This window comes from Bemisia tabaci, chromosome 5 (genome assembly GCF_918797505.1).
Source record: "Bemisia tabaci chromosome 5, PGI_BMITA_v3".
In the NCBI taxonomy this organism is placed as follows: Eukaryota; Metazoa; Arthropoda; class Insecta; order Hemiptera; family Aleyrodidae; genus Bemisia; species Bemisia tabaci.
Window position 1 is genome coordinate 34,849,137 of NC_092797.1, and position 24,354 is coordinate 34,873,490.

At 37.9% G+C, this 24,354-nt stretch overlaps 1 protein-coding gene across 1 annotated transcript in view; it reads left to right on the top strand.

Moving 5' to 3' along the window:
* Positions 1-2,290: 2,290 nt before the first annotated feature.
* ssp3 (short spindle 3) overlaps positions 2,291-24,354 on the top strand; it is a 44,819-nt gene continuing 22,755 nt past the window's right edge. The window contains exons 1-18 of the mRNA XM_019052106.2: positions 2,291-2,448; positions 3,112-3,220; positions 4,211-4,348; positions 5,150-5,253; positions 5,717-5,863; positions 6,992-8,488; positions 9,129-9,288; positions 9,753-10,309; positions 10,993-11,120; positions 12,304-12,852; positions 13,389-14,048; positions 15,270-15,468; positions 15,956-16,068; positions 16,473-16,596; positions 17,072-17,144; positions 17,629-17,725; positions 21,233-21,370; positions 22,500-22,692. Of these exons, the coding sequence (XP_018907651.2) occupies positions 3,139-3,220; positions 4,211-4,348; positions 5,150-5,253; positions 5,717-5,863; positions 6,992-8,488; positions 9,129-9,288; positions 9,753-10,309; positions 10,993-11,120; positions 12,304-12,852; positions 13,389-14,048; positions 15,270-15,468; positions 15,956-16,068; positions 16,473-16,596; positions 17,072-17,144; positions 17,629-17,725; positions 21,233-21,370; positions 22,500-22,692 (4,959 nt within the window). The 5' untranslated portion in view covers positions 2,291-2,448; positions 3,112-3,138. The remainder of the gene's footprint in view (positions 2,449-3,111; positions 3,221-4,210; positions 4,349-5,149; positions 5,254-5,716; positions 5,864-6,991; positions 8,489-9,128; positions 9,289-9,752; positions 10,310-10,992; positions 11,121-12,303; positions 12,853-13,388; positions 14,049-15,269; positions 15,469-15,955; positions 16,069-16,472; positions 16,597-17,071; positions 17,145-17,628; positions 17,726-21,232; positions 21,371-22,499; positions 22,693-24,354) is intronic.

Here is a 24,354-nt window from a genome sequence, read left to right on the forward strand (position 1 = left end):
AACTGATCCATGACGATTTTAAAAGAGCATTGGTTCAGCAGGCACTTCTTGACATGTTGGATGCTATGATTCTCGCAGGTTAGAAAAGGTCCCAAGGTGAGGCAACAGCACATCTCACCAAACTCTCCGTGGAACTGAAGCATTGGATGTTGGGACTGAAGTTAATCTCTCACTCCACGAGAACCTGAATCAGTGCCTACCCTCATACGGTCATTGCGTGAGTAAAGATGTCATTGTGAATGTTGAGAGACAAGAATCGTGACTTCATGTTGCAACAACTCCACTTCCAAGACTCTTAGAAATACTACGAAGAAATTGAAGAGAATAATAAGATAAGAAAGGACTAAAGCCGACTAGATCAAGAATCTCTGCATACATTGACAATTCTAAAATTCCTTAGTGGTACTCTTCCTCCTAACCTTTTCATGAACACGCTCTGATATATCAAGGAAACACTTAGTAGGCTTTTATCCTTCAGTATCCACCAACTTGGGACAGTAGACTCCCCTAATCAAGATGCAATTTCACAGTTGATAATACAGAAAATTTGGTGGTAATTCTGTGGAGCCAACTGGGGTTAGAGTATACAGACTCGCAGTACATAATAGGGCACAATAGTGTATAGAGGAAAATTCCCAGTTTTCCTGGTGAGTAATCATTTCCTCTTTATGAGTTAATAGGTAAAGCAGGCGAAAACTGCCTCATAAACTCTTGATCCTAAATTCTGCCAGAAAATCTTGATTCAGTGTTCTCCGCAACACCCTGAGCCGCCAAAGTTCATTCAGATTAATGTGTATTGTGTGTAAATCATAGTCCACATATTTTCTTAAAATCTTCACTTGGACAGTAGAAACTTAAGTGAAACTTCTCTAACCATAAAACGAGAATCTGAATACCTAAGAAAGTAACTTAGATGTTTTCAAATTCACAATGATCTGCATCCCGGCACCTGCAGGTAAGGTTGGCTCATAGGCTCAATAACAGGGGAACTACTCTTCAGTAATGACTCGAAATTCTGTAGAAAAGATGTGTTAACACATAATACTAAGCTAATAGAAGGGGAGGAGATAAAACATTGGCTAATGAAAGATGCAATGATAATTACTCAATTGAAGTCAGCCTGCTTAGGAGGCTACACAATGGGGTGTTCAGTCTTTGGATTGATAGAATATCAGCTAATTGAGAGAAGGAACTTACCACCGACGACGACAAGTTTGTATTCCGTCATACTGCATAAATATCAGAAATAGCATACATCAAGAGACAGAGGCTTTTTATAAGTAAAATTCGAACACAGTCACGCCCAAGTGTTTACAAGAATCTTGTGTGCGTCAGATACGAATGCCTCGCATACCATACAAGAAAGTTTCAACCGATTCCAAGCACCGATAAAATTATTCCCGATCACTAAGTAACAATATAGTAGTTTGGGAAATAGTTGTAAAACAGTGCTTCAATTGAAGATGCGGGTTTTTAATGAAGAGACTATTCGGGAAAAACACTTCTCCGAACTGCATGCAACTCAACCGTGACATTTACCAACAAGGGATGTGAACGAAAAAAGTGAAGTACGGAGAAAACAGAGGGAACATCAAGAATGCGTCAGACAGTATTACACGCATCACGCACCTCATTGGTAGAGTCCCTTTATGACTCTCATGTTGACGATTTTTGCCGAGCACCTCAAAACTCAAAGCATAACTGTATAGCGTGTTGTATCATTCTTGATTTTTTTAAATATAAACCAGGTGCATTTCATTCTTCAGCATCAGTAGGTTTTGTATTATTAAATGGACGTATTTCTATCAAACGGAACTATGTGCATTATGACGTGAGCCCAGTTATGCACCTATTCTTATGGGTCTCAGGGCTCATACCTTAATGCACATCGTTCCGTTTGATAGAAATACCTCCAAATATGGGTTTTCTCGTTTGATTGACTTAGGATTGGATGAATATTTTTATTTTATTAACAAAGCTGTAGACTAGAGATTCAGCAACTTTGGATTGCAAGCTCTTCGCCGTCTAAGGCTTTAAAAAGTTTCTGAAATCAATTGACCTTTAGATATTTAAACATTTTTAATATCAAAAGTACACGTTATGCCCTTTTTGAGGCAAAAACTGATAAGCTTTCGCGCCACACATTTATATTGCTGAGTACCACCGCTTTCTGTTCTCTCAGCCAATCATTGTGACACAGTTTTATTTTGTAGCCTCTGATTTGTCCGTCAACTTGCCACTAATAAAGAAGGTGGTGAGAGCACCCAGTAGTGTTTATCCAGAGTTTCGGATACTCTGTTGTAAACATTCTCGTGCTTTGCTTATCGTTCGTTCCGTTATCATATCAAGTGTATTATGGGCAGATAATTTTGCAGTTTAAAATTACAAGTTACATTGGCGAGGATGGTTGAAGTGACCGGTGTTTCAATTTGATCTGCATTACTTATTGTAAGTCGGGATTATTCGCTTTATTGTTTATTTTGAACGTTATTATCCATTCTTTCACCAGGTGTTCTTGCATAACCTATGTTATTGTCTTCTCTTCTTATTGATATTTAACAATTTTTAGGACTGAATTTTTAGAATCAAGCAAAATTATGATTAAATCTACGATGGCTATGTTTTCGCTACGAAGAGATTCTTCCGTTACTTGAAATTGCCATCTAAGTCTGTCCTCAATTTGCACAATGTTACCCACTCCCACACGATCCAATAAATGACTTGAAGCTGTTGTTATTGTCTCCTCCACTTGCTTGACTTTTTATTCACACTGAAACATTAAGTTTAGTGCATATTCATGCAAGCAAATATCTATATCTGAGTTGACCAATACATTTTAATGAACTCTCAAACATTCACCCTTGGCTTGCTTCACAATTTTTGTCGTTTTTGGTAGATAGATTCCTAACTGGATTTATGCTTTTCTGTGAATGAAATCTAGTTCTGTACGGCTCAAGGATTGATAATCCAAACCTGAATGAAAGTAGCCTCAGCATGAAAGGACATCTGCACAAATATATAAGGGTAGATTGTCTTGTTTCAAGCTACCTAGGTGGCGCTTGAACTAATTGACGTATATGTTTGCTTACCTATTGACTTTTTTTCCTCTAGAATTTTTGCAAACTCTGGAACTTGATCATGGGCGATCCTCATCCTATGCTCCAAATCAAAGAAAGAGTTGTAACAAATCATCTCAGAGTTCCTGTTGATTCGCCTGGAGGTAAGTTTTCTGTAGTTCTCTTTTGTGGAACCATCCGTACTTAGTGATAAAAATTAATTTATTTTCACGTGATTCATCCAAGCTGCCGTACATTCTCTTATCGTTTAGTCTCTTTATGGAGTATCCTAAATACCAAATGTTTTAATGTTAGAATGACAGTGATGTTTTCATAAACATGGGAAAAACCTTAAATGCAGGGGTGTAGAAAAATCCAAGCCTTCCCCCAAACTTAATTCTTCCTCTCATTTTATCAAAATTCATTATCGGATCTCCCTAGTTACAAAAGTAGCGTTTCTTTCTGTCCCAAAATTTGACTTTTTTTTGCAAATCTAGTGCCAAAAACAATTATATTATTGTAAAGGTCATACTGATATTAGTGCACTGGTGCTTTTAATTATGGTAAACTTTGGTCCCTTGGCAAGCGAGAAGTCAGAGAAGTTTAAGTTTACCAATATCAAAATTACTAATTTCTCATTTAAATGACTGAATCCTTCAGAAGCATTTATTGCGTCGCTTAACTATCCACCCCATCTAATATTTCTTTTTAAAAATGCCTCACTCGAGTGTCATAATTGAATTTAAGCCTTACAACTGGAGGAATGCTTTACTGAAGTGCATCATTTTGCATTTACTCAGTTTCATGGCATCGGAGGCAACGAGACGGAACAATGCAACTATCAAATTTTACAGTTCTAATCAATTTGTTCAATTAAACTCAATTTTCAGAACTGCAAAGAGGAAACAAGAGCATTCAGTTATTCTTGAATTATCTTTTATGAAACCTCCTAAGGAACCGGTGAAAGTAAAAGGATGAAAACATTGTAAAAAGGTATACATTGGTATAAAAAGCCCCACAAAGTTGCCTTCTCATATTTTCTGACTTCTGTAGACTCTGTGCTATTGGGAGAGCAATTTTACTTAATTGTCTCTGTCTCCTTATTTGTTTATTTACCTACCTACCTGTTAAAATTTCTCCATATTTTATTCCAGAAAAAAATGGATTTTGGAAACCGCTGCCCTCTGGGAAATCTTTGGATCTTAAGATGGATGAACAGCTGAGAATGTCTAAAAGAACTAAACCTGGATCCAGGGTTCGATCTGCATCAACAGGAAGAGATAAGAAATCGGGTAATTTTTACTCTTTTTTTTAAATTCTTTTGTCAGACCAGTTTTTAATATAATAAAAATATTCAAGTTTGAAATTTGAAATTAAACTGCGTTGAAATAAAATTAACATATCACTATTAAGGCCAACCCTAGCAAATTGACATTAACTGTTTTCAAGCTATTAAGGCCAACCCTAGCAAATTGACGTTAACTGTTTTCAAGCTGATGTTACCAAATTGTATGCAGCTGCTGGCAATTTTTAGGTAAGTAGGTTAAAAACGTTTTAACCTCAAATTGGTTTAATGTTTCAACAATGCCTCTCCTTTTTCTTTTTTATTTATTTTTTTTTTTTTTATCGCTGTAGGTACGTAAAAGTATGAACAGTTTAGAACTTGATAATATTTTGAAAATCAAGGAAAGAACTTCACATTATCGTGAAGTAGTCTGAAGGTGGACCTAGAAAAACCATTATCTTTATTGCTGTTTCTCAAAATTTCCACTCAATCTTATTTTGTCAATAGGACATCAAGTACCTGATATTTTTGCATTGTATTTTTGTTAGAAAATACATTTGAAATGAGCTAGAGAAATCATAAAACATTTCGTGCAATGATGAAGATCTTGTTCTTCAAAGAAGTATATCCATGTTTGGTAATATACAACATCACTGGCAGATAAATTTGTATTTCTAGTTTTACCACAAATTCCTTGTCAGTTCGCTGCATCATTGCTAGAAATAGTCAAAAATTGGTAGCATTCTATCTTTTGACAAAAAATGAAGATTTTTTACTTAAATTGCTTTTCTTCTTTTCTTCTTTTCAGAGCTGCAAGCTCGATATTGGGCTTTCTTATTTGGAAATTTGCAGCGAGCTGTAGATGAAATCTATCAAACCTGTGAAAGTGACGAAAGCATCTCAGAATGCAAGGTAAGAATTGGTGACTTTCTCATGGATGATTTCTCAATATTCTCAAGTATCTTCGTGCAATGTTGAAAGCTTTGTAAAGTGAGATCAAACTCACTAAATATGGACTGAAAGTGCCAAGCCAGGGGTGCAGAAAATGTCCAATCCTCAAATCAAGGCAAACTTGAGGCTAATTTTCGGCCTTGATGCAATATTCAAAAGTTAAATCGCTGATTTTCTGCTCTATACTAATTTTTTCAATTTTTTGTATCAGAAAAATTCGGAAGTTTCTCCAAAAAATTCCAAATAGTTTGGAAGGAAAATATTCTGTGCATCTCTGAGTATTATAACTTGGTCAACAAGTTTAAAAATAGACCTTCTATGCCCACTATCACATTTTTGTCATTGGCTTTTTCCTCTAAAATCACAGAGGAGATCTGAGTATTTTTCACTGAAAATCTTACGATTGCAATCCCTACAATTTCAGGAAGTTATTCTAGTTTTAGAAAATTTCACCCGTGAGTTCCATAGCTTAGTGGAATGGTTCAAGCTGAAATGGGAATATGAAAACACTGCGCCACCCCAAAGACCTACTTCGCTGGCATGGGAAGTTCGGAAATCATCACCCAGGAAGGTAAAATATGTACATCTCAATCCATTAAGCATTCTGTTTCAGCAAACTGCATTATAGACTTGTTTGCTAAATGTATTATCTTGAAGAATCGATAATATTTGACAAAATTATATCATAAAACCTGGAGAAACACCTCTTATTTTTGGAATTAAGATTTCTTGGCGTCAGAAATATGTATTATTTTTTTTTATTTTTAATTTTTTTTCATTGACAGTACTTATCAGAATAAGTCACTAAAATTAAGTAGTCAAAGGTGCGGCAGAGATGGACCTCTGGCGTAGATCTGCTGGTATTTCCAAAGAGGATCGTGTCAGGAATGAAATGGTACGGGAGATCATGGATGCCAAACATACCATTGTGCATGCCATAATGACGAAACAACTTATTTGGTATGATCATGCTCAGAGAATGGTGGGAAACAGGTTGCCGAAGGAGATCCTTGATTTGGCTCCTCCTGGGAGAAGGCGCAGAGGGCGCCCAATGAGACGATGGAGGGATGGGATTGAAGCAGAAATGTTAAGGTGCTCAACGCTCAAAGGTTTATGGTTCGACAGAGGGCAGTGGAGGTTAGGTGTTGTAGAGCGCCAGGGAGTGCTATATAGCGACTTTTATGTATGTAGATGCCTTAGATTACTTACCTTAGGTCCTCTAGGTTAATTGTGGTGCCGGTCTCGAATTTTTACAGCATCTTGTGTGAGTTTTTCTGCTGCAGAGAAATATTGGCAGGTTTTTCTGCGGTCATATGTAGTAATAGAGGTCAGTCTAACAGATCTTGGTGGTTCATAAACCTTATGTGGTAAAATTTAATAATGGGCCGTTCATAAGATACGTAACAAGAAATTTCGGATTTTCCGGCCCCCCTCCCCTAGTAATGCTTTGGTGATGTAAGTCCTAATCCATCAACCTGTAAAAACACAATGAAATAATGCTCACCTGCGTTCTCCTCTTCCTCAGAACGTTAAGTGTTTTAAGAAAGTCTCTCAATAAGAGAAAGGTCAGCTGCATTGTTTTTAAACAGAATAGTCATTCTATGGAAGTTCTCAGCTGTTAGCTGTATCATACATGTTTGAGTATTTTGGAGCACCTATCAATTTCAAAATAGTTTGTCTGATGAATGCCTATGTTTAGTTTCAGGTTCCAAAAATGCTACCAGGAATGAGTAACAGCTTTATAAAGAAAAAACTCAGTTTCAATTCAAGTGGACTGCTGAAGACCATCCATCCTAATGACACAATTTTAGAATCTCATGGTCTCAAATTTGGAGATGTCGACCCAGAAAATTGTCTCAGCAAAGTCAGTGATGTAGTCAGTGAGAACTCATTAAAAAGATCTGAAGATCAAAAGTCACCAACTCCCTTGACTGGAAGCAATGATAGCGTTAATGATAAGGGCTTCAAAAGCTCCCTAGAATGCGATCAGGCTGAAAACAAAATTTCAAGCAAAGTTATGAAAAAAACAGATGACAGTTCACCATTAGAACTATCCTGTATTCAAGAGGTATTAGAAACCAACAATTCTACTGATTCTGTTAAAGATGCTAAGCCGTTAAAGTCGCCCACAGTCAAGAAGGTAATCCCTAGCTTTTCTGTCAAAAATGCATCCACTGCTAGTAAAATAACTGCCACCGCCAAGAAACCCTTGGCAGCTGTTAAAAGTAATCCAACCGTAATTCCAGGCCGCAATGTTGCTGCTGCTGCCTTTGTACCTAAGAAAACTATTGCTCTCTCTAATCAGACTGTAAATAATTGCACGAAACCCACCACTAATGCAACAAAAATTTCTCCCAGCTACTCTAACCCGAAAGCACTTCCAGTTGCACAAAGAACTTTCACTTCTAGCAAAAGTTTAACAGTTCCTAATTTAAGCACTAAGGCTTCTTCCTCGACTACAAGTTCAAAAACTGAGAGTGTTACGACTGGTGGGCAAAAGAGTCTCAAGACAACAACATCCTCAAGTTCCCAAAAAACAGAAGTTGAGTCTGGTACTAAAGTAAATGAGCTAGAGAAAGAATCTGCAAGCCCTGTCAAAGCATCATTAAATGTTGAGACCAAATCACAGGTAGTTTTAAAAGATGCTAAAAAACCAGCACCAGATGTGAAAATCTTAGTGAAGGATAATGCTGCAGGAACACAGCCTATTGCACAACAGAAAGACACCAAAAAGATGACTGATGTTCAGATTCAAACAGACGAGAAGTCTGTTCTAGCTACAAAACCAAAATTGGTAGAAAAAACTGAAGATCCTATCAAAGTCTCAAGGGCAGCTATAAAATTAGGTGAAGAAGCAATTTCCAAACCTGTCAGTCGTCCTGAGGAAATACCTCAGGAGAACTCTAAAAGCTGCCCTAGTCCTAAAGTTGAAGTGAATCCTTCAGTGGATAGCAGCAAAAAGCACCCTGCTAATAGCAGTCCTGATCCCACCTACACGAGTAAAGTTAATACTCCAAAAATTCTAAGTCAAGGAAAGGAATCTCTCAAAACAGTCTCAAATCCTCCTGCCAAGAGTGTAAGCACAAAACCAGCCTACTCAAGCCTGGTGCGGAGCCGAACATCTGTGGAAATCCGTCCATCCAAACATGTATTAAGTCACAGGAACTCAATTCCTAGTAACACCTCTAATAAACAGGTATGCATGTGTCAGTTTCTTTACTAATGTCTTTTTGCTCCAAATCTATTTTTACTTATACCAAAATTTAGCGCATGGGGCTGGGTTGTAAACCACTAGAAATTAGAAAAAAAAAATTATTTTATTCATTATTCATCAAAAGTATTAATTTTTTAGACTTTTGAATGTTTGCTGCATCTATTATTAATCACTTTGAAATTTTAAGTTTTCGTGATTTCTTGTTCTGTCCAAATTGGCCATTGAGTCTCATAAATCTCATACCTACATCTACTTCCATAAAATAAAATCTCAAAAGCCCCTTTCACACAATTATTCAGATTTTCAATTGTAAACTTGCCATAGGTTTTTGGTGGTATCAAACTATCAGTCTAATTTTTCTTCTCATTTGCCACTTCTCTGAAAGAAAGGCTCAAAGTTAAGGGGTGGGGAAAACTCGCCACCAGTACTTTACACATTGAATTACAGTTTTTGATCTGAGCACTGCTATTTCATATGTAGATAATACCTAATGTATAGGCATTGATCTCAGGCATGAAGAAAACAAAGACCACAATTTAAAGGAAGGCTCTTAAAACAAACAAACAAAAAATACTCTACTCAAGATTTGCTTTCTAGTTGTTCCAAAAATTTTCCTTTTCAGATTATCTCACCCCTAGACAAAGCATTAGGTCGCAACTTCTTGAAACAATCGAAGAATATTGATATAAAAAGCTGCTACAAATCAGAAGCAGTTCCGAAAAAAACACCCTCCAGCGCTCAGAAGTCTCCAAAACTTAGAAAAACTCCTGAAAAGGATCCAGGTAAATTTAAGTTGGGTCACATTTGTTTCTTTTAAAGAATTTCAATCTATGTAAAACAGTAGATTACTGACCAATAAATTATAAGACAGATCTTAACACCTTGACTGCGTACGATTATTAGCCAACTCCTGCCTGAAGCAGCAGTTTTAAATGATTGTTTTTAGGTCATGTTCAATTTTTTTTAATTGTACCACTGCTCTCAAGAACAGAGAAACGAGTTTTCTTACTACTCAATTGGCATCTAGCATTGGCCCAGCACAGTGCCAGGCCATGTTTGGCAATGCCACGACCAAACTGCTAAGAAAAGCAATTTTTCATAAGGGTTAAAGATTTTTCTCTGATAAACGTTTCCAGGAATGTACTATTTATCCTATTGTTACCGTAGTACATGCATAAGAAATTCTTTTTATGGTCTTTTAATTTTGCGTACATACACATTGCTAATTGATCAGTGTCTTTTACAGATGGCTGGGAAACAGTTGTTGGACGATCAAGGCGGAGCAATCCATTGACACAAAGTTCTAGCAGTCTCAAATTAAGGAACAGTGTCACAAATTGTGAACCCAGTAACCGATACTATTTGCCAAGCCCTGCAACATCCTTACCTGCACTGGCGCTAAGTATGGAGAAAGAGTCCAAAGACGTTGAAAAGAATAACAAACAACAGAAAAACAAAGAAAATTGGGAAATAGCCAAGATGAATCAAAGGAATAAGTTGAAAAGTGTGAAAAACGCAGAGATGGAAAAGGATAGACCAATTATGAGTCATCTTGGAGCAGCACGCCAAAGTGCTGTGAAAACTAAGCAAAAGGATTTGAAAGTTCAAGATGGAAAGAAGAAAGATGGTGAAAGTGAAAAGAGGAAAGTCTTGAGCAAGGAAAATGAAAAGAGTAAGGGGGGAAAGAGAATAATAGACCATTCAAAGACGGAATTGTTGGAAGATGAATTATTGGACAAGGAAGAAATTCGGAAAAGTAAAGAGCTTGATGAAGAAGAGAAAAATCTACAGAAGGAGATCCAGGTAACTTATTTAATAATGTTTGTATGTTCCTTTCTTTCTTTTTCCTTTTGAATTGATGAGGTTCCAAGCTGAGGTATATTTTTTTTTATTGGACTTACACCATTAAAAAAGATACAAACCACTCAATTCTTTAACTGCTAAGTTGAAAATACACATCAATTTAGAATGCCAGAGAAAAATTATCTGCTTCAATTGTGGTAAGTTTTTGATTTTAATCTCTTCTTTTCACAGTAGGTATACGGATATTAGACAACCTATTTACTCATTGTAAAACTTTAAAAATACTTTTGAATTGAAGAATCATCATCAGTTTTTTAAGTGACAAATGCAAAAATTGATGGATTCATGGAAGGAGTATCTTGCAATCTGTGAAATACAAAAATTGTGAAACACAGGGAGCAATTTGAGGAAATTTAAATGAAGTGATGTCTTTTTAAAAAACTTGGGAAATGCCAGTTTTAGGAATTTCAAAAGATGCAGAGAATTTGACAATGATAAGGCTTTCGGCAAATTCTGATGTGAGGAAAAAGTGCTGGCTCGTGAGTTTTTTTGAATTTCCTGGAATACTCTTGTTCCGTATCCCACACATCAATTCTTATCAGCAATGTTACTTCAGATTAACCTTGTTTAATTTAGATTTAGATTAGATCAGATGGCTTATTTGATGCATCTTTCTTCTTAAGGTTCTGGAATCAACAGAAATAGAGATTGACACCGAAACAGATGAAGTTGAAACTGATTGGGAAAGTAGCAGTGAACTTGCCAAAGATGATGCAGATCTTCTAACTGACAAGGATCTATTGGATGAAAGGTATTTTACACTTTTATACAAATTAAACAATGAGGAAGAGAGATTCCACTACAATCATTTTCTTTGTTTTAGTATTTTGATGACCAAAGTGCGAAACGACGTTTCTCTTTTGCAATGCTTCAAAATTTACACTCTTGATTAATTTTTATGAAGAAAATCAAGCTTTATAGCTCGAAATGTATGCAGAATATTCTTTCAACAGAGAAGAAAAATCAAGGAAGTTTTCAAGAAATTACTTTGACTAGTTTCCAAAGAAAAAGTAAAGTATTGTAGGAAGTCTGCAATGTCTTAAACGGAGATATGTGGTTTTGCACTTTTACCGTTGATTTTTTTCCCTCAACTCAGTAGAATAGTTACATTAATTTCTAAATTCCTAAATAGAATCGGCCTCCTGCATGCTGAAGGGCAGAAAACCTGTATCAAGTCATGCAATTTTAAGCTGAACCGCTGAATTTTTTTTTTTTTTGGAGATTTTTCGTGTTATTTCTTCATTTTTTCTGTTGATGTTCAAGGCCTCTCAATTTTAGTTTAATTCTGCTATTTTGCAGTAGCTAATAGACTCTATTGGCTACATGATACAATGACCACTGGAGGATGTTTAATCATAAACAGCATATTACATGAATCCACTTTAAAATATCCTATAGGTAATGTTTTGCGCAATGAGATCTTCCGTAATCATTGCCTAAGCGAGGCACTAATGAAGTTCCTCATCATCGACGGAGGGCACGTTCTTAAATTACGTAACGCTCTTCAGGGAGAAGGGGGTATGAGCCTGCGTTACGCTGAGTTTCGAGGCAGAGGGAGTAGTAGTATCCTTCTCTATTCTTAAAAAAAGCACCAAATCTCATGAAAGTTTGCACAATCTTTCTTTGACTTGATTTTTTACTGTTTCAATCAAAATAATTCAAATTTTATCTGTATCTGATGTATATTTAACAGTTTCCCAAAATGTTTAAGATCTTAGGGGGAGGAGGGGTCTGATAAGCATCACGTAATTATCAAAGGTGGGTCCAGGGTTGCGTTACAAAGCATTAAAATGGGGGTGGAGGGTCAAAAAATCCCAAAATAGTGCGTTATAAGCAATTTGCCTCTGTAAAATTATATGTATTCATCAGATTCTGTCAGTGTTCCTATAAGTTGCACAGTATAAGACTCAATTAGTATGTTTTTTCTTCTTCAGGTATAGATCTATGTTAATGGGCATGCCGTGGGCAGATCAGATGGAAGCTTTAGATAAGCTCGAAACGCTAATGGCTATGGACACGAGCAGCACAGGATTAAGTTGGGGTGAAAGAATGAAAACTTTGGAGCAGCTCGAAGAAATTGTAGCCCGCTCACCAGGCCGAGCACTTGAGCTTCATCAAAAGCTATCATCACCATCAAGACGGCGGACAATTCCTGATGCAATCAACCGTCATCAAGCACGGCAAGCCAGAGCCCAGAAGAAACGACAAGAGCTTCTTCAAAAGAAATCTTCCAAACTCCGTTGGTTATTGAATAAAGTTGAGGAGGTAAAATCTGCTCAGAATCAGCTTGCGGAGGAGCGGCGTTGTCGAATTGAGTTGAAGTTGAAGAAGGCAGAAGAAAATCGGAACCAACATCTGAGCTGCATTCGGCGAAAAGCGCACGATGAGGAAGAGAAACTGAAAGAAATTGCATTTATTAATGAGTTGGAGGCACAAAACAAGAGACATGATTTTCTGGCTCTTTGTCAAGAACAAGAAGAAAGGTATGTTTAAGTCAAGAACGCAAAGACTGCGCACCTAGTGCTGGAAGTGAAGTTTTCTCAAATTAAATAGTGCCTAATGTTGAGACTGAGGTCAATAATTTAATAAGCTAGCTCCTTTTGGTTCAACTTGGAGCTTTGGTGTTTTTTTATTCTATTAAGCCAATCTATGAGTAAAAATCAACCACTTTTTTGTGACACTGACAAGTGACCCTGACCACTATCTAAGTTGACTTTATTGAGCCTATTTTGGGAGTATAAGTGTTCATTGCTGAATTCATTTAAAAGCTTCTCTACTTTTAGCCTTTATATTCATTTTATCATGACTTTCCAAGAAATTACCTTTTTAATTTTACATGTTCTGAGCCAGAAAAATACTTAACATTTTCCCTAGTGGAGCCCTTGAAGATTTCTTTCCTTCGTCTTCTCTTTTTTAGTAGACCGTTGTTTTGGATTGTTCTGCATCAATTATTTTTTTCGAATTTTTTTAATTTTAAGATTTTATGCAAATGAGAACTTATTCTGCTTTCTATTTTTAGGTTACAAGGTATCATTGAAGAACGACAGAGAAAATTAGAAGAGAAAGCAGCAAAAGAAGCAGCGGTTGAAGAAAGGAAAAAAGCACTAGAAGCTGAAAGACAAGAAAAGTTGGAAAAGATGCAGGAGAGGCGACGCATTAGAGAAGAAAGGATACACCAAGAACAGCAAGAGAAGGAAAAAGAGCGACAAGAGCTAGCGAGGGAAAAGGCAAAAGACCGTGAAGACAGACTTCTAGCTCTTCAAGCGGCTCAGTTGGCAAACGTGGAGGAATTGCAAAAGAAAATTCAGCAAAAACAAGAAGAATCTGCTCGTAGGCATGAAGAAAATATTGAGCTCATCCGACAAAGAGCTCTTGAGTTTGGAATGCAGCGCAGTGTAGGTGATGACATAGCACCTCAATTGGTCCCATATGAAAAGAAAAAGTATTGCACTGTTTGTAAGGTTCTAATCGATTCCGAAGTATTTTTACTGTCTCACCTAAGAGGAAAACCACATTTAGACGCCGTTAAGAAAGTGCAAAAAGGTGGAGAGTGTGATGAGAACTCTTTTATCATTGTTGCCCCTGATGAAATAACAGAAGCTAACAATAGACAGACCCAGGAAAAATTGAAAGCTGTCCGCAAGAGGTGTAAGAAAATCAAAGCGAAGTTGAACTCTAGGTATGTACTTTTCAAAGCCCTTAATGTGTCACAACAATATAATGGCTACAGACATGTTTGCTGGTGGGAGAAAAGATTATATGTTTAAAATCTTCAAAATTATGATATATACATCTTTCCACAAAGGAAGGAAAAAAAAAATTACCACAATTGTCAAACCACAATTCGTTTCTAGTACTTAGTATTAGCAAGTTCAGTAAAATTAAAAAAGCCTTGTAAGCAGGCCCGCCACATCCTATCTCGGGCCCTGGTACCAGTTTTCTGGCCCGGGCCCCTAGCACGGGGGGGGGGGGGGGGCCTCCCCGGGAAATTTTTGAAATTTTAAATCTATTTGGACCCATTTTGAAGCTCTTATGATGGAGATTTTCCATCAATTTCTGCAGAATAATTACGCCTTCTTTTTTACTTTCAGCACCGAATAACTTCGAATTGTTGCATTCAAAACATCTATAATTTTTTTTTTTTTTTTGAGGGGGGCAGATGATACTTTTCAATTCCAGAGGGAGCCGGGCCCCCCTGGACTCCCCTTTCGTACGTCTATGGCAAGGGAGTTGAGCCATTGAAGTCAAGGATGCCCGGACAGGAGCCCCTTAGCATCCGACAACGGAAGAAAATGAAACGCAGTTACTAAAAATATCATTCTACAGATACTCAAAATCTTGAAAATAGATAGAAATCTCTAAAAAAGTAAGACAAATTTTATAGTGCCCTAGCGTGTATTTGAAACTTTATTCACCTTTTGCAGAATTTTTAGGGTAATTTTTTCACTTTTCCTTACGAGACAAGGGTTACACATGAATTCGTAGTGGTTTGTCCCCTGCGTCACGGGCCCCTCCAGGGCCCGGGCCCCGCTACCGAGGACCCAGTATCCCCCCCCTTGTGGCGGGCCTGCTTGTAAGGTAAGTATTGGTGTTCAATGTAGAAAGTTGATGGTATGATTATATTTTACTCTTTTAAAAGTCGTGAAAATGTTTCTAGAATTGTCAGCGACTGTCTCCAATAAGGTGACTTGTTTACCTAACAATGGGACTCTAGGATGAGGTAAACAGGATGTAACGTAATTCTCCAATCCAGGTACATTGATTGTCCAGCCCTGACTCAGATTACTGGAGATGTATGTAAGAAATTTGGAATCTACCTTGTGTTGAAATATGGTTAGGATATAGTTTTGTTGTACTCCAATATCTAATAGTATCCAATTGTTGTTGATAATTATTCCAGAGGCGAGGAGTACTTGGCAAAATTGAAAAGCGAATCTGTGAGTAAGAAAACTGACTCTCCCAACAAAAGCCGGTTATCAAAGTGCGTGAAGGACATCGGGAAGTTAGTCTCAACACAAGGAGTTGGTTTATGGCCAGACAACGCAATTACTCTGCTAGAAAGGAATTTGAATGAATTGTGTCGAATATTTGATAAGAAGGTTTGTCAGTTTATCTTTCATACCTCTATATTTTCTGAATAAATTATGCCAAGATTACAAATCACTCTGTCTGAAATGAAATTGATGTGCACTTATTTATCGTAGTTGTCAGCATTTTGAATTTATATCAGACCTCAAAAGAGTTAAAAATCAGTCACACTCAAGCAAGCAAAAAATGAGGTTGACACAGAACTTGCTAGACAAACTTCCATGAAAAGTTACCAGTATATGTATGTTTGGTGCGATTTAGTACATTTGACTCATCCATAGCAAAAAGATAGGTATTATCAAATTGAAAGTTCACCATATGATTTACGGTATTGCAATCAGATATTAATCTTTATCAAAACCCATAATAATAAAGGTGCAATCACGTATAGAATATGATCAAATTTGTTTATATTTTACACTCACGACTCAAAGCTCCTGTTACACTCTAACTATCTCAATTTTCTTTTGATCTAACTCTGAATTCTTTTCTTCTCAGGAATCTGCGGATCAAAGTATTTTCCGAGAACTCCAAGGTTTCACATGTCTATCAAATCTGTTGGATCTAGCCATTTGTGTTCCTAAGTCAATGTTTTCATTTTTACCTCTCAAGTGAGTATTTACCATGCATCATGTATTTGCGAAAAGTGTTGGAAATTTTGCAGGAAAACCCCCAAAAGAAGAGGATTCTCAGTGTCACCTCAGGGGATTTAAATAATAAATACTCAGGGAAATCATAAATTTGTATTTAATTCATCATTCTATTAAAAACTCAGAGAAATGTCTCGCATAATATCAGCTATGTACTCTGTTTCTTTGAAAGAATGAACAGATTATATTACAATTTCTCCAGGAAAGTCACATGGTCAGGATGCTTGTAATCATTATGGCAGCTATAGTAATTATTGATTTCTGGTAACCCTACAAAAACTTAGTGATAAGTAGTGATAAGAATTTAAATGATATGTTTGTAATGATGATGAACAGGTTCATTCCAGTTACTTTTTCTTTTACAGATGCTTCGTCACAATTGCCACCACTTACCTTTATGCATGTCAGAATAGCATTGAAAATTCCAAATTTGTTCTGTTGTCGAACAAAATTGCTCTTCTCTTAGATGTTCTGTACAATCGGTTAAATGTAAGTCTGTGTTTTATTTTTTGATTTTAATCCCTCATGGTTGCATGCTGAATCTAAACAGGCATTTACACAAGGTTAAAAATTAAGTATTGCAACACTCATGTCCTCTTCAAAACTTCATATGAATTCTCACGTGAAAAATAATAGATGCATAAAGTCAACTCATAAGTGAGAAACTAGTGATTATAAAAGTTGTAAATTTGAACCTCATATTTACAAAAAAACCTAAGTTTACATGAATTTTTTAGCGACTATGTATATTAATTTCATTATTCTGCTCAATGAAACTTTTTTCTCATCGTACTTGCCTTTCTCTGAGCAAGTTCACAAGTATTGTGCATGAGAAGGAAAATAATATTTTTATGAAACTTGAATCTAGTTACCTACCATATGTTTGTACAATACAAGTTGTTAATCAAAATAAAATTCCCCGTCAAAAATAAAATTATTAATTATTTGTTTATGTGTGTTCTAGATCTTAATTCCAGATAGTTTCTCTGATAAACCCTCACCTGTCCTTGAAGTTCCACCCGTTGACAACATTGCTGGTAAGTCAAAATTGACGGACTTCACCTCTTTACCGTAATTTTTCTTGAATGCCAAGTATTAAGGAAAAGTACTGAAGACTAGTATAGTCCTCTGACTGCGCGGCGGTCCAACCCCTGGAGGTGTTTTGCATCTTAGGCGTTATACGTTATGTGTTACTCTCACAATTTCATATGAAGAGTAGGATACAAGGGTAGGGACATGAAACTGAACAATATATTTTAGGTAACAAACAAGCTACCTTCTTCCTCTAGCCCCCAAAGAAGAAAAAAAAAAACACAAATAAGGTCCTTAAACTGCCATACTAAATTTTTGGGTATGCCACCCTTACTTTTCTTATCTCTTTCCTTCCTTTCTTTTCTTTCTATCCTCTTTTTTTGGCCTGAGGGTGGGTCATTTCACCATGGCCCCCCTCTGGATCCATCATTGCTCTTAAATAGTGGAATCAATTTGAGGATTTTCTTTCAATTGTTTTTAATATTGCAGGATCGTTGATGAAGCTTGTGTCAACCATCATTTCGCAACCAGTCAACGATGAAACAATAGATAGTGATGTTACCTCCAGAATTCCAGATGTAGTTAGGTAAGATTTTTATCTCTCTCTTTTCTCCTCTCTTTTCAAGGTTTTTTTTTTTTATACGTATGTAATTTTTTTTTTTTTTTTTTTTTTTTTTTTTTTTTTAAATCTAATTTTAATTTTATTTTTATACATGCTCAAACCAAAAGTTATCAATTTTTTTTAGTTATAAACTCCAAATTTAATATATTTATTTTTAGTACTCAATTCCTAAACAATTAAATAATTACCATCGTAGCCAGATTTAGTAATCTGACTGTTCCTAATCCTGTTCCTTGTCCTGTTTAGTAATCTGACTGGGTGATGAATTTTATCCAAGTTGATGTTGGCGTGTCACAGATTTGTCTTTAGATTGTTGGTTCCTACTTGTGCATACGTCAGAGGAAAAAATTCATCCGAACGCCAAGTTCATTTTGAAGTGCAGCAGATACCCTGTCTGTCACTGAAGAGGAAAATCCCCTGTCTGTTACTGAAGAGGAAAATCCCCTGTCTGTTACTGAAGAGAAAAGTATCGAATGAATTTTAGGAATTAAGTTTTCTTCAAAATTTCACGAATATAATAATACTGAACTTAGCAATCCCGCTAGAACAACAATGTTCTCCGCCTCTGCAAGATACGAAGTTGTGGGGGAGTTAGTTCGCAAAAATCGTCACTCATCTGGCGGAAGGTCGTATCTTGATTTCCGCTTGAGTCTTGGGAAGCCATAATGTATATGCTGACATGGATATTGAGATACTCCCTTGTGTAAGAGGAGTGACGAAATGGACGGAAAAACAGCAGCAAGTCCACTACGCCTCGTGAGATTATAGCCGTACTTACTAATGTTGTGAGCAAAACAGTAAGCTTTTCTGCTGTTTACCATTCTAACACATACATACAACATAGTAGAGTTTTAGATGATTATCTAAAACGTATTGGGGAACGAGGTTTTTTTTATACTACGTCTATTTTCTCCAAACCTTCTTTTTGGACTTACTGCTCTCTTCGGTTACACAGCAGACGTGTTAGTGCATGGTGGCAATCATGGAGGGAACTAAACATTGCGCCTGGGGGGGGGGGGGGCACATTCAAGGGGCCCTGGAGGAACTCTTGTCTCGGGTGGGGATATCCGGGGACTATCCTGAAGTTCCGAAAATTCAAATGGCATTGAAGCAATGTCCAGCCGTTTTACAGGAATTGTATCGCAATGGAATTTCAAAGATTAGAGAAATGTCCAGTGAGCCAACTAGCATGAGCACCATACCACTTATTTAAAATCGAGTCGTCCTAATTTGACGTCATCGAGCAGAACGAATGTATCCTCTGCGGAAGTTGAAAAAACAAAAAAACTCGGGACAAAGTGGAAAAGTGGGAGGTCGGCAATCCTTGTGTCAGTACCCCTATTCGTCGTTTCCCGCACGTAAGAACGTAACTACATCGCAATGTTGCAAAATCGACTCAAACAATTCTATTTTTTACGAGAATATATTTTTCGACATATTTTTCGTCGAAAATTTGTCTGATTTTCGCATGAAATAAAAAAAAACAATACTTCCTCTCTATCCTAAGGGAGCGAGAAAGTAAAAATTAGTGAAATTTACAGTCAGAAATTCTCAAAATTTTCGCGGTAAAAATACAATTTGCACGGAAGAATCTGGCAACATTGAAATGTAGTCACGCTCTTTCGTAATGGAAACGACGTATTGTGTGGCAGTTTACATGTTCCCTGACTTTATGAGTAGTTTTATCTCGGAACCAGGGCCGGATTGAGGGGATGGCCACATGGATGGGTCGCGACCCATGGCGGCAAAATGTAGGGGGCGGCAAATTTTGCAATCTTCTTGAATGTAGGTATAAAAAAAAGTAGGAAAAATCAGATTCAGAAAATAAATTACAAACGAGAAAAGGCGACAAAATCTCTCATTTCCTGGGAGTAAAAGAATAGTAATTTCTAATTTCGTCGTCTTTCGGTGATACAAGAGACAACACATTTAATTAGTCGAGTTAAGAGAGAAACCAAACACGCACTTTGACCTTGAGCGGAGCGGCGCAGAGAGCAATGATGACGAGGACTGAGATGAAAAAAAGAAGCCCTCGGTGCGGCGGTCGGCATGAAACGCGTAGCGCCTACAAGACTGCATGAATACTTCACGCATTGCGTCAAACACACTGCAGTCAGCAGCAGTCGGCTTGAAACGCATAGCGCCTACTGCATGAATACTTCACGCATTGCGTCAAACACACTGCAGCCAGCAGCAGTCGGTTTGAAACGCATAGCGCCTACAAGACTGCATGAATACTTCACGCATTGCGCCAAACAGCGGTCGTTCATTTGGGTTGGAGATGATCTTTGCGTAGTTGTAACATTTTAGGTCGCAAAACCAATGGTAGCCTTTCTAGCAAGATCCAGATCTATGTCTGAAATCCCCGCCCGCAAGATCCGTTTTAGCGCGCCTAGATCCGTGCCTAAACTTTGTCTCCTGTTTCGTTGATCCATGTCAAAGGGGCACTTTTCCTTGAAATTTGCTCTCCTTTTTTGGTAACCATTGTGACTTAATTGTTAGAATAAAGTCAGTTATTTGCCCATTGTTAGCCTTCGGCTTTTACACGATGTTTATCATGAAATGAAATTACAGTGGCGTAGGAAGGGGGGGCCAGGGGGGGCCTGGCCCCCCCCCAAAATTGGAAATAGTATCATCTGGCCCCCCCAGAAATTCTGGATGGTGCAAAAACACCATCTTTAACGGTAAGTCTCTGTCGCCGTGGCCCGTGAGAGGATGCCTATCTTCCGAATTGAAGGAGAAAGCTATGTAAAATGTTTCCCAAAGTTTCCCCGCAGAGCGCAACACAATTACCTCTAATTAACGAGGAAAAATCAGAGTGTAAAATAAAATTATGAATCAATGAAATTTATCACTCTTAATGCACATAGTTTTTACTTAAAATCTCGCGCTCGAACGGTTAGTTTTTTCTTCTCTGTTCATTATTCAGTTGAATTGCTCTAAAAAATCTGGATGCAATCGATTTTTTTCTAATTCATAATTCATATCTTTATTTTTTGGTACATGACAAATGCTCATTCGTTCATAGTTACGTCTTGCTCATTATATTATATTTTACTTTGCATGGGCTTTTCCTAATACAGAACAATGATTCTGGCATTCACTAAACATTTATTTCGCAATTTTCACACAAATGAGTGGTTAAAAGTGAGAAAATAAATGGAATAGCCTGTTGAATGCAACAATTTCAAAGTATTTTAACCTTAAAATGCATAAAACTGGGTGAATTTTATGCAGAAATTGAAGGAAGATTAACGCCACAAGTGCCTCGAGATGCGCTCAAATAGAGTTAAAATTTCAAAAATTTTCCGGGGGAGGCCCCCCGACCCCCCGCTGACCTGGGGGGTATTCCATACCCCCCAGACCCCCCGGTGGTGGGGGGCCAGGCCCCCCCCCAGCAAAATGGCCTAGCTACGCCTATGATGAAATAATTATATTATAAATGCCTGTTTCCCCCCCGGATTGTTTCAGTTATATCGTCAGCGTAGGTATCACCGACAAGTTGACCGGGTACTGCGGCACTGTCCGGAACCCAATAGACGATCTTCCAGACGTAGCTCAGTTCCTGTTATCTTTGATTCAGTTTTTGAGCACCCTAGCTGAAACCAGGTGAGGTTCAGATTCTTCAGATGTATTTTGCACCACGCGTGTGGTCAATGAGCCGTTCAAAAATTTCAAGGCTCTTTATTTCGAAGGAAATTTTTTTAAAAACATTTCTTTAATCGCGCCCCCTTGCAACTCACTTCTGTAGAATGATTAAGTCGTAAACCTAAGCACCACGTGTGTAGAAATACGTCCTTCCTCGTGATCTGTATTTTTTTGATTGTGCTCTTCACATAGCTTATTTGGACGACACTATTCAAAAAAGGAAGCTTGTTAACTATTTGATTAAGGCTTACAAGACTTTTAGTCTCGGCTTCAAAGCGATTGCGTGTTTAGAAAACGGTGCGTAAGTGCCTACATGAACTCATTGGCAGATTGGTGTACGCGGCGATCGTGTGGTCCCTTCTCGTTCAATGCACTATCGAAATATAACGTTTTGCAATAAGCTCACGTAACAAGCTGATTACCGCTGGATCAAGCGTATCTGTCAACAAGTTCCTAAACGGACTTACGCGCAGTACTTCGAAATGCCGTCGCTTCGAAGCGAACACACCTCATGTTTTCCAAATATCTCAGGTTCGCGTTCTTGCTCCAACTAATAAAAAAACAAGCGGGAAAGTTCTAATACTGTCGTATTAGAAAAGCGCTCAGGTGTTAGTCAATGCATTTAGTGAAGAAAGGAAGTATAAACTCCGTCGACTTGGCTGGGAAATGGAAATAAAACATCAGCTGATAGCAAACAATGGTTACCAAGGAAACCGTAAACGCGTTTTTTTCGTTTCCCGAAAATGATAGTCACCGTTGAGCTCATCAGGCGCGTTTTTTTAGGCTTCATTTATTTTCAACGATCAATTTCGATAAGAATTACTCTACCGCTAAGGAATTTTCTTATAGGCAAACGATCGAAACTACCTGCGCATTACGTTAAAAGCATAAAATACGGTTTTCACAGCTTTATTTATTTTAAAAATGGACCCCCCCAAAAAGCCTACACATCGATGAGCTGGTGCGCCATTTAAACGCATTAGCACTAGTATACTAGTACTCTAGAGGCAAGTCGAAATGAAAAAGCGCTGCCTATCGGCTGAGCGCTTAATATTGTCATCCAACTAACACTGTCTCTAACGCGTTCCAGGTGTCCGGAAAACGGAACCCGTCTTTTAGAGAAACTGAAAGACACCGAACTTATGGGGGCCGTCTCTCTTTTGTACGGCATGTTGCTCCACCAGGGAGCCCCGCAGACGTTACCATCGCACACTTTGACCGTTGCCACGGCCACCATGAAATTCCTAGCGACTTGCGCGCAGTTACAATTGAAGCTGTTCCAGGTAACGAACAAACCCGTTTTTCCGACTTATTTCTCTCTTCAAGCAGTTTTTTTCTTCTTTTTTTTTTTTCTTCTTGTACAGTTGAGTATTTAGGGGAAGCGGTAGTTCATGACCAGCTGAAAAATCCCTTTATGGTGGTTGAGAGTGAGGGGGGGGGGGGGGGGGTTGACATGAAGGAGGAAGGGGTCAAAAATATGAACAAAGTGGCTGTCGTAATTTATAGGCAGTCTTTACGCACGCCAGCCGTGTTCAGTTCTTATTGAAACTATGAAAAGGTTCGCAAGAAGATGAAGCACGCTGGTCAGCCTGTAAGAATATGACTATTCGTCCGAACGAGTTGAGTCCGATTTTGCCTTTCCTTCAATCGAAGGCGGACAATGCCGTCTTTCTTATGCTCGCTTGGCATTGTGTGACACGGAGCCTCGCGCCCTGTCTTTTGCCTTAATTTTAACGGTTAGGCAAAAACAGGTACTGTGACGCCAAACTCGTCGCGTATCCACCAAGATTGACCCAAATCAATCACGATTTTTTCTACCTACGTTAGTTTCTTTCGCGGTATTTTGAAAGATCGTAATTCAAACCCTATCGGCTTCCGTATTTTATAATTTTTAGGTTAAATAGTTCGAGATCCATTTCTCATCAATGTAAGTTCAAAACAGTATAATGTCCATGATTAGACGTGAAAAGTCGGGAAGACTAGTTAACCCTCTGAGCCTAGCGTGCCTTGATGGCAACATTCATTACCCTCTCGTGTCTCAGACGTATCGAACAAAAATCAAGGCGTTAAACGAGAAAAAAGGGGAACACTTAACAGCAGTGAGAGAATTTTCAACTGTCTTGAACCTTAAGCAGAAACCAAAATGACTAAATTCCATTGCCAATATTTGTACATAATGAGAGAAGAAATGGGTGATAGGATTATGGGAAAAAGTTGACCAAAGGTCATTGAAAATCGTAAAAACTATGACTTGTGCAACGCGATTTTCAGACTCCAAAATCCGATAAGTCCGTTTTACTCGCTGTATTATCATCGTTTCCGCCGCGAGAGTTCGTAACTGCATCTCAGCGTCGCAAAATTTCTCGCTGTATTGTATTCTTATCAAGTATTGGTTTTTCGGGCAGTTTTAACTGAAAAGTTCACTGATTTTTCTCCTGATTACACGCCAAAATCCAGGGCCCGATTTAGGGGGTGGCCACATGGGCCGCGGCCCATGGCGGCAAATTTAGGGGGCGGCAAATTTTGCACTTTTTTAAATGTAGGTACAAAAAAATCGGATTCAGAAAAAAAATTGCAAACGAGAAAAGGCGACAAAAACTCTCATTTCCTGAGAGTATAGTAATTTCTAATTTTTTCGTCTTTCGGTGATACAAGAGACATCACCTGTAATTAGTTGAGTCAAGACTAAGAGAGAAACCGAACACAGAATTTGGCCTGAAATGGCGCGGTGCAGAAAACAATGATGACGAGAACTTGAGATGAAAAGGAGAAGCGCCCTCGGCGCGGCGGTTGGCATGGTAGTCCAGGCGCCTGGTAGCTAAAAATGAGGCTACCTGGAATTTCGGGTACACAGCGATTTTTTTGCTTATTTTATGTGTTTTGGGTCGCTGAATCCGAATCTGAAGTTTTCTACCGCGTATCTGGTGAGCATTTTCCGCCATTTT